The sequence below is a fragment of the Rhea pennata genome, chromosome 1, assembly GCF_028389875.1.
Source record: "Rhea pennata isolate bPtePen1 chromosome 1, bPtePen1.pri, whole genome shotgun sequence".
NCBI classification, from domain to species: Eukaryota; Metazoa; Chordata; class Aves; order Rheiformes; family Rheidae; genus Rhea; species Rhea pennata.
The window spans coordinates 39,094,471-39,105,195 of record NC_084663.1 but is presented as its reverse complement, the minus strand read 5'-3'; the positions used below and the strand labels follow the sequence as shown (position 1 = coordinate 39,105,195).

Genomic DNA, 10,725 nt, shown 5'->3' with positions numbered 1-10,725 from the left:
GGCATGACTGGCTGGGTAGATGAGGGCAGAGCAGTGGACGTTGTGTACCTTGACTTCAGCAAAGCTTTTGACACTGTCTCCCATAACAGCCTCCTAGATAAGCTCAGGAAGTGTGGGTTAGATAAGCGGACAGTGAGGTGGATTGAGAACTGGCTGAAGGGCAGAGCTCAGGGGGTCGTCATCAGTGGCGTGGAGTCTAGCTGGAGGCCTGTGGCTAGTGGCGTCCCCCAGGGCTCAGTACTGGCTCCCATCCTGTTCAACTTCTTCATCAGTGACCTGGATGAGGGGACAGAGTGCCTCCTCAGCAAGTTTGCTGATGATCCCAAGCTGGGAGGAGTGGCTGACACACCTGAGGGCTGTGCTGCCATTCAGAGAGACCTGGACAGGCTGGAGAGCTGGGTGGAGAGAAACCTCCTAAGGTTCAACAAGGGCAAGTGCGGAGTCCTGCACCCAGGGAAAAATAACCCTAGGCACCAGGACAAGCTGGTGGCTGACCTTCTGGAGAGCAGCTCTGCAGAGAAGGACCTGGGAGTGCTGGTGGGTGACAAGTTGACCAGGAGCCAGGAATGTGCCCTTGTGGCCAAGAAGGCCAATGGTCTCCTGGGGTGCCTTAGGAAGAGTGTTGCCAGCAGGTGGAGGGAGGTGATCCTGCCCCTCTACTCAGCTCTGGTGAGGCCTCATCTCGAGTGCTGTGTCCAGTTCTGGGCTCCCCAGTACAAGAGAAACACAGAGCTACTGGGGAGAGTCCAGCGTAGGGCTACGAGGATGATCAGAGAGCTGGAGCATCTGCCCTATGAGGAATGGCTGCGAGAGCTGTGCCTCTTTAGCCTGGGGAAGAGAAGACTGAGGGGGGATCTTATCAATGTGTACAAGTACCTGAAGGGAGAGTGTCAAGGGGACGGAGACAAACTCTTTTCAGTTGACCCATGTGACAGAACAAGAGGCAATGGGCAGAAATTGAACCACAGGAAGTTCTGCCTGAATGTGAGGGGGGATTTCTTCACTGTGAGAGTGACGGAGCACTGGACCAGGTTGCCCAGAAAGGCTGTGGAGTCTCCTTCCCTGGAGATACTCAAGGCTCTCCTGGATACAACCCTGTCTACCATGCTCTAGGTGACCCTGCTGAGCGGGGAGGCTGGACTAGATGGTCTCCAGAGGTCCCTTCCAACCTCACTGATTCTATGATTAAGTTATGAGAGCAACAGCAGTTGCTTTGCAACTAGAAACAAAGAGGGACTGCATTTCCCCTTGCATTAGTTGTTGCTGAACCACAGATTGTAACCATGACCCTTGGGCTTGGGTTGGATGCCCTAGAGCAGAGCCACTTGTACAAGGCAGTTGTACAGGGCAATGGAATATGCTTTACTTTAAAACTACACATTAGACATTTCAACTATTGAAGGAAGATATAAGCATTATCCAGTGAAGTCAGACTAAAACATATACAGTATCTTCAATGAGACAAGGTGTGTAGGGAGAGGTGGTATGTTTTTATTATACCAATTGATATAGTTGAAAAAAGCAGATCAGCTTTCAGGCACACAAACCCTCCTTTACTAACTTCAGCATCACTAAGTGAACTGGAGGCAGAACAACAGCTCCCTTCTCTCAGGAAGGTTAACTATCTCTGTGGAATCGAGTCTGGCAGAAATTTTTATAATGTCTGAACCTAGCTATTTATTTTTCTTGCATGGTATTTATATTACCAAATATTATCAAAAATTAATTGAAACTAAATTTGTCAATTACTACAGCACAGTAAGAATTTACACAGTTCAACTCTTGCGGTCTCTGCAATACCTGCTTAGAGATAAACCTCTCCCCTGTGCTAAGCCTGCTTTTTTTCTTAATGATGTCTATGTTTTAGAGTATCTGTTATTACCCAAGACTATATCAGCTCCTGCTGATGATTTTTCACTTCATATTATTAATCTTCTGTCATTGACACCCCGATCATCTTCACAGCAACTGACTGAGCTTTCAAACAGAAAGCTGAAACTGCCATCAGGGAGATAGCAAGCAGAAGAAAATGAATTTGTATGGAGCAAAGACCTGGTGCCTTTGCACATGTATCTTATTATAACAGTAAAAGAGAAACAAACAGAAAGAACTGCATCTCTACAGTAAGAAGAATGAAGTTTGTCTGCAAGAGAAACTGCAATCTCAACACTTCACCATTTTTTTTTCATTTACTCAGCATCCTTCTTATTTGTGTTCTCAGTAAAGAGGGAGGTTGGGTTGGGAATGGTTACTGAAAATTTTTAAAAGCAAACAAAACTCCTAAGTCTGCAGTCCCAAACCTGCCACTTTTAAAATCCAGGTTAAGACACTGACTGTGCAACTGGGTGCAGAAGAGACATCTTGGGAGAAAATCCTGTCATGAAAGGCAAACTGAGGAAAAGCAAGTACAGCTGGCTCCCTGAATTCCAGTAAACTGTAGGTCTCACATTTGTTGCTGAAAACAAGGAGATAAAAAGCTCTCTTCTCTATCAAAGTGACCCTTTTTTTCTCCATCCTAAGTATACTAGTGAATTACAGGAGCATGGCACTGGATGTTTCTACATCATTCCTGAACACAAGCAGCGTGCAAGCGTTTAGTAGCACAGCATTGCTCAAGAGCAAGTCCCTTCTCAAAAGCCCAACTGTATAAACATATACAGCCAGCAAATAAATACTTACACCATTTCTTTTTGGTAGATTTTGCAGAAAATACATGACAAACTAGATTTGGAGTAGAAACTAGCTGTACTCCATAATGCTTTAAAAACACTCTTCTGAAGCTCCTATTCCATAAGGCACTATCAAATTTCAGATTTTTATCTTAAAAGTTTGACGAATACTTTACCCGTCACTAACACCTTCAAATAAATTTAATAAAAACTATGGATAGCTCAAACAAGGCTTTAATGTTGCTTTAGCCCTGGGCCACCACTGGGCATTCATTTCATGGAATGAAACAGAGACAGGATATATTCCTGCTGAACTGAAACTCTGTCTTCTTGGAAGACAAATCGCCTTTTCATAGATTTAAAAGCAGCAACTACCATCCTTCAACCTCAAGCTTGAGAGAGTAACTGTTCACCTATCAACAGAAAAATTCCTCTAGCATGGCATTGCCTGAGCCTGTATTAACTTAGTGAATCACACAAAAACAGATACAAAATCTGTCAAACAAGTGCTGACTTACGAATGCTAAAGCAAACAAAAAGCCCTGAATGACTGAGTATCTGTGTGTAGAAGTGAAGGCATACTTCCTATTCCTTCTGAGAAAATAAGAAAAACTGGTTAAATCAGCTCTAAAGTATCTTCAGGGACTGGATTAGCAAAGGTAACTTCCTACTACCCACTCATATTTTAATCAGAATCATCTGCACTTGCTCTAATGAAATGTCACCCTAGTATCTAATGCCAGCTTTTCCAAGGGAAATTAATGGTACATTGGTACATTAATGGTACTATTTTAAAGACGACAATGCGAACAAACAGCAAACCATCTGATAACAGAATAAAGCCTAGGTCCAGTTTGTCATCACAGTTCAGTCATATGCAGAAAATGAAGTGAAAACAAAAGCAGAACTATACACCATGGTCTGCACAGTCTTGCTCCAGCTGTGATGGCACACCCAGGATGATGACTACACAGTGTTAAATACGCTAAGTCTCTAATTTTTCTTTCATAAAAGCCAAAACTTAATCAAACAATAATTAGCAGGAAAACATATATTAAGTGACACAGTAAACATCAGAACAAGCAATTTATATGGGATAAGTATCATTAATTTCGATAAAAGTCTGCTTTTACCTCAGGATTTGAAAGTTTGGCAAAGCGCATTACTACAGTGCTTGCAGTAAACGTGAACAGTCCAAGCAGTCTCTCTCACCCCTTCCTCCTCTTGATCTACTGAAGAAAGATCAAGTCCCACCAGCTTTCCATATACTTGTCTGTAAAGCACCTGGCTGGTGCCAGAGTTACCCTGTTCCAATGTACTACTTTCAACTCCATTTTGCTCCCATCCTCATCCCCATCATTAAGAAAGCATTGGGACTTCTCTGCTAAGAGTAGTGAGTGGGAAGGGAAGCATGCATAGCCTCAGCATAGGGGAAAAAGGATACAGAATAGCATATAAAACAGAAATGGCATAAAGAATAGCATAGCATAGAAAAAAGGAACAGCATAAGGACCAAGGAACCTCCATACCAGCGTCCTGTGTATATGGGAGAGATGGAAACGGAGCACATGCAGAGACTGGAGCACTCAGAAAGGATTTAGCCGGAGGAAAAGAAGGTAGTGAAGGAAAGCACAAGGGCAGCTTATAATCATGCATGCATGTACACACATATGCACATGCATGTATTGGCACAGGGAAAGAGAAGTTGGCGCATGCTGCTTCCTTCATCTGTGTTATGAATTCAGCCTCAAAGCAAACTCCTTGAAATTATGTAGGCAAAAACTGAAGTGACATCACTTCACATAGTACATACCTAGACCACTAATGCGTAGACAAATCAAGAAAAAGACAAGAACTGTTCTTCTATTCAATAAGCAGAGATCAGTCAAGTGATTAAAACCAAATTTCCACCCCAAAAAGAGTATCCAAAGAAACAATCAGTACGAAGAAATCTATTTATCCTATGATTATACAACCCTTCTGCATTTAGTATTTTGAACCAAATGACACAGAAAAAGTTCAACATATTTTATTTGTTAGACACAATAGGTATATCTCCAAGGAGAGCTACTGAACATATGGAAAAAAAATCATGTCACTTAAGAGAGCTTCAGGACTTGCACATTCCAGCGACAGACTATTTACAATATATCATCTTACATCATTTTCTTGATTTTCTCTTGCAGATCTGTTCCTCTCCTTAAGGAGTCTTGTGCATTAACAGACATTTCTATTCTGTTCATTCTGCCACTCTATATTTACATCAGTCTTACCTCAAGTCTTGTTGTCATATAGGCTTCTAATACTGTCATTTTGATTCTAACTTTAAGAATGTCTTCATGATGTGTCTGCATTTTAGAAGAACTTGTGCACAGCACAAATTAGTGCAAATGTCTTTCTCAGTGCACATACTGAAGGATATGCATCCAGAGATTCTCCTATTCTGAACATATCTTCCAGTAGTCCAGGCTGTATTTTCAAACTAATTATAGATTTATAAAAATGTATAAAAAAATCCTTGAACCTGTACAATGTCTAAGACACAGTTGGTAAAGATGTAAAATTATTCAGATATTTCTAACTCCGAAAAGATATAGAGTATTATGGTGTAAACTTACAGAGAAATAGCTTGTTTAAAAAACAAGAATTCTGTAATAGAATAAATAATTTACAAGCTTGAAAAGATCTGCATTGTTTCTTACACATCAAAGATTTACTATTTCCATTATAAAAAAAGCTTAGAGGAACTAAGTATCTTACCATTCCTGCTGGTGTTTGGAAAACCCAAACACCTGTTTTTATTCATATCATTCCTCTCTTTAAATCTGCTAGAGGTAGATGAAGATAAAATAAAACCAAAATGTAAGGATTAAGATACTCCAAATGAATTATAACCTTGTCAATCTAGTGAACATACACCTTCACGTGATTTACTGAAAGCAGAGTGAGTGAGTGAGCGTGTGTGTGTGTTTTAAACAAAACAGTACTCTTCCCTCCTCACATGTTGTCAAAATCAGTGCTTGATACTGGCATAAATTAGTTTTCAAAATATTCCCAAATTAAGGCAGAAGTACTGCCACCTCACACACTTTAGTTACTTTGAGAATGTCCTGAGAGGACTATCTGTTGAATAAACATTTCCCACCCAGAACTGACCAGACAACACTGCCTTCTCTCCGAAACAGTGATGACCAATGACCGTGAATTTTGTGGATCTCATGAAAATAACTCTTGGGAAAGCGTGTGGGAGCAATCTGGGGTTGAATGCAGGAGAAGGAAGATTGTAACACTGAGATCACCCTTCACATCCATTACAGATGGTGAGCTTCCTGAAGATTTCTCTGAGAATAGCTTTAGCATGGGTGTCTATGTATATTGGTTGCAAAATATTGGCAATTACCACAGATTCAGAGATTTTATTAGGCTCACAAGTACTTACAAGATCTCATGAAAATCCCTGGTTTTGGCATAAAGAAAATTATAAAGTAATAACAGTTTTTCTAAGACATGAATGACTTTGTTAATGTCCTGACAGATCAAAAGAAAAATTTATGATTAACTGTTTAGATCTGATTCCCTACTTTTCCACCATTTGGCCTGTGGCTTCAAGTTTTGCAATGTATCCTCTACTCTCACTCCACTAGTAATTTTATCTAATACTTTCATTCGAAATTTATAACTGTATTGAAGCCAAATATGTACATAAAAAAGCATACAAGAATTAGGAATGAGTTTGGTGGCCCTTTTTAAGGCAACTAAACAAAGCACGTTTCCTCTTCATCATTTACCAGACAAAAAGGAGCAAGCATCTTTACATACTAGCACATCTGCATGAAAGTGCCTCCATGTTTCTTCATAACAGTAATACTGGCATGAGCACAAGAGCAAGGCTCCCTCTCTCTAAGTATAGCCATAATGATCTCATTTAATATGCAAAAATCATAACTGCTTCTGCAAAATTTCCATAGCAATTTTAAATGTATGATTTTCTTATTTTTTTAAGTTACCATTTAATGAAAACAGTGAGATGGACTGAGATGACAAAACCCCAGCATCTTACATAATTTAATTTGCTGTGTTTAGTTATAGAATAACAGTCCTGGCAGTTAAACTAAAAATAGTTCTAACTGAATGAAGCAATTTTGTGCATTCTAAAAATCAATGCATTTAAATGTTTGCTCTCCCTCACAATGTTATTAATCTCCAGAAAACTTTGCTTTATGGACGCTGAACCAATTTACTCTTACTGCCTTCCTGTTCACTAAGCTTGAAGTGGGTATAAGCTAAAATACCTAGCAATGTGCACAGAATCCCAAGGCCTTGATTTACAGACAATGGATCCTTAAATAAGAGGCACCCTCCCAGGAGGGTGATGCAGAACTTGAAATGTCCAAACATGTTATATCTAGACATCTGTTAAGGATAACAGCAAATACAGTATTTTGTAAACAGGAAAATTAGAAACTTCACTAATTATGTCCAAAGCATGCAATGTTATGTAACATTCATGCAACTTTCTAATATCTCTGCAACTCTGAGAATTAACCTCCACGTGAAACTTTTCACCCATCCTGCGCTCCCCAACATGCACTCCAAACTAACTGGCACACCAACACTTCCTCAAGACAGCCGAAGTATGGGTGAATATTCTTTATAGGTACGAAGGTCGTGTTAGTAAGCCAACTGCGCTCCTCTATACAAACCATAAACAGAGAAACAAATACACCAAGACAGGAACATGCTTTGCCAGATTCAATATATAAGATAAAGCAGGTAGGTAACCAACTAATTTTCCCACAGTAAATCTGTTGCAATGAATGCTAACATAATTCATCTAGAAACAAGAGAAGCAACTAATGTTACAAAGGATACGTGACAGGTGATGTATTTCCAATGATCCAGTAAATGGACAAGTTTACCATAAACGCTACTATACCAGACAGCAGTACCATTATCTGTGGATTAATGGACACAGTCAGGAATCCAACATACTTTTGGCCATCTGTAGATACATTCAAAGTTATTTATTTTGGTTCCTTTACTTTCATCGAAGGCAAAATATCATCCAAGAAAACCAGATTGCGAGCAAAAATGAAAACAAGTTTCAAATCACTGCAAACACAGGTGACATCTATGAGTAGCTCAGGGTATGATGCCCATAAATATATGCTGATAGAACTACAACTTTCTTTCTCTTCCATCTATGTACATTTAAGAGTGTAAATTGAAAAATTTAGCTACTCATTCACATGCAAAGTTCTATTCTTTACCTTTCAGACAAAATGTTACTTACAGTCACACATCCCCCGTATCAGAAAAGCATCTAATTTTATTACTGTAAATACTTGCTATTCTATTCATAAAATTCAGCACTACTAGAAGGGACCTTGCATTGATCACTGATTGGCATGATCAGCAGTGCTTGAGAATATACTACTGCATCTTTTTTAGTGACATCAAGGACAGAAAGATTAGGAGAGAAATTACAGCCCTCTTAATTAAACTAGCAATTCTGGAGAGTAACAAATGGTGGCATCTTCCCACAGAAGAGAAGTTGAAAATATCAGAAGCAAGCATGCTTATCTCTTTTCTGAGCAGACAGTGAGAGCTAGAACCTGGGCACTTATGTATTTTAATTTAATATATTAGGACAAGCTTCTGGGTTTTGTCAAATTTTCCTTTTGTTCAGATACCCTCTAAACAGAAACAAGGACAAATATCAATTGACAGAAACTTGTCTAAGAGAGGAGGGACAGAAACAACTAGAAGTTTTTTCTCTTTCCACATACCCCTCTCATCTCATTATAGTCAATACTTGTACAAAGAATCTGTTTTGCAAAGAAACAAGATTTAGTATCAAATATTAAATGCAAATTCATCAATAATAATGATTAAAAAAAGAAACTCTTACCACAGCAGAAAGTGTCCAGGGCCCAAATATGCCCCCTTCTCCAAAGACTGGCTCAAAGAAGGGTATAATGCAGAACAACATAGCAGAGGACATTGGTGCCTGATAGTACAGCAACTGCATAGAGTTTACCTGCAACTCATGCTGCTTTGCTCCTACCCACTAAAATCAGAAGAGAAAGTTGTTAAACATGAGGGAAGAGAGAAAAAAAAATCAAACTCTTGATTGATTGAGCAAAATCAAACTGGTCACTAATATATCATGACAAAAGGACTGTTGAGTGTTATCTTCCACCTTTGCCTAACCAGAAGCCCACTTGTTAGGGCTTCTTACACTTTGGTTTAACAAACACATCGGTGTTTACACATGTGAGTGGTGAGTACACAAGCAGTGGAGCGCACACCACTACTTTCCTCACGTAAGGAGGAGACAGAGTGCAGTTAAGACCCCTTCCAGCTAAATGCCTAGTACCTAAACCTTCTTTTTTCACATACCTAAGAATAAGGACAAAAATAAAGTAGTAGAACTGGGAAAAAAAATGACAGCTCCCTTTTATTCTTGCAACAAATTCCAGATCCTATCTGCCACAAAGCTGAATATTGCCTAAGCAGAGCATGCAATATTACAGGGACTATCCTTCACCCAATCTTTTTTATATGTTGCATTATGAAATAAATATTATGATCACACCTATCAATTTAAGAGATATTAAACCAGCACATATTTGAACATAGCATAATGTATGCTGCTTTTTCAAGTAATAAATTTGCTTTCACAGACAAAACTTTGCAACTTATTCTTAGGAATGCTTCCAGAGCTATATTAAAAACAAACAAACAAAAAGAAAAAAATCCAAGCCCCCCTATGAAACATAGTGACTTCTGTTTCTCTCTTCTTGTGTTTCCTCCACACAGAAGCTAACAAAAACAGTGACCATTTGTCTTACTTTCCAGGTCATTCCAAAGTTGCTGAAGTTCATTTCAGAATTGATTTTAACTCGGATTTCCCATACAGCGCACTCTGGGAGTCAGCATTAGCTACGTATAGTTCTGAGCTAAATGTTATAAGCAAAACCGACGCTGAAGGATAAGCTTAACGTTATTACTTCGCAAACTGCCAGTGCAAAAGCGTCGCTCAGGTGCTAACGCTCCCCCAGTGCACACGCGACCTTGTCAGCGAAGGCTATTGCGCAGCCTCCCCCCCACGCCCGACGGGGGGCTTTGCTGGGCCGCGACCGGGCCGGGGGGGGGGGGTTCGGCCGCCGGGCCCGCGCCGCGCCCCTCCCCCCGCAGCGGAAGGGCAGGGAGCCGTTACCGACCACTTGGTACAGCGACGTGACGAGCACGCCCAGGGCGGCGAACACCATCCCCACCAAGCTGAACTTCACGTCGTAGTACGAGTTGAGGAAGACGCCCAGGGTGATGGGGAGCTGCAAAGGCAAGGCGCCGTCAGGCCCAGCAGGGCCCCCCGGCCCGGGACAGCACCCCTCCCCCCCCCCCCTCGGCCCGGGACAGCCCCCCTCCCCCCCCCCCTCGGCCCGGGACAGCCCCCCTCCCCTCCCCCCCCGGCCCGGGACAGCCCCCTCCCCCCCGGCCCCGCGCCCTCCTCACCAGGGTGAGCTTGATGCGGAGCGGGAAGCTCTTGCCGTAGGCCAGGCTCTGGATGAGCACGATGACCGGCGTGGTCATGGCCTTGGCCAGCTGGTAGGTGCCGATGGTATTGCTCTGCAGGGAGAGGTTGGTGAAGACCACGAAGCCGCAGAAGCTGAGCGCCAGCGGCAGCACCTGGCGCGGCCGCAGGCTCTTGGGGGCGAAGGCGCCGAGCGCCTGGCACAGGTAGAGGCCGAGCCAGGTGACGGCGAAGTGCACCAGGGTGAGGCTGAGGTTGGGGAAGCCCAGCCGCACGTACAGCCACTTGTTCAGGAAGACGATGCAGATGGAGGCGGCCAGGTTCACCAGCAGCCCCGCCGCCAGCCGGCCCCGCGCCGCCGCCCAGCCCATGGCGCCCCCCGCGCCGGCGCCGCCAGCCCGCGCAGGGCTGCGGCCCCCAGCCGCTCCCGGAGGCCCCGCCCCCGGTGCGTGCGCGCGCACGCACGCCCGGGCACGCGCACGCGCCCCCTGGGCGGCGGCCGCGCGCACCGCCTAGGCG

General features: G+C 42.7%; 1 protein-coding gene across 1 annotated transcript; it reads right to left on the bottom strand.

The window, feature by feature from the left end:
- Positions 1 to 6,058: 6,058 nt before the first annotated feature.
- On the bottom strand, positions 6,059 to 10,591 carry SLC35E3 (solute carrier family 35 member E3). Its single transcript, XM_062584298.1, has 5 exons — positions 10,188 to 10,591; positions 9,896 to 10,006; positions 8,581 to 8,739; positions 7,542 to 7,624; positions 6,059 to 7,074 (listed from the first exon to the last, which is right to left on the bottom strand). The coding sequence occupies exons 1-5, from the start codon at positions 10,575 to 10,577 to the stop codon at positions 6,888 to 6,890; spliced, it is 930 nt and encodes a 309-aa protein (XP_062440282.1). The 5' UTR covers positions 10,578 to 10,591; the 3' UTR covers positions 6,059 to 6,887.
- Between the last annotated feature and the right edge of the window lie 134 nt (positions 10,592 to 10,725).

Excerpts from the sequence above, each read along its gene's own strand:
- SLC35E3 (XM_062584298.1), bottom strand. The coding sequence starts at position 10,577 with ATGGGCTGGGCGGCGGCGCGGGGCCGGCTGGCGGCGGGGCTGCTGGTG. Across the intron at positions 10,007-10,187 it reads TCCGCATCAAGCTCACCCTG|CTCCCCATCACCCTGGGCGT; the intron begins GTGAGGAGGGCG and ends TTGCCTTTGCAG. Across the intron at positions 7,625-8,580 it reads CCTGGACACTTTCTGCTGTG|ATAATGGTACTGCTGTCTGG; the intron begins GTAAGAGTTTCT and ends ATTAATCCACAG.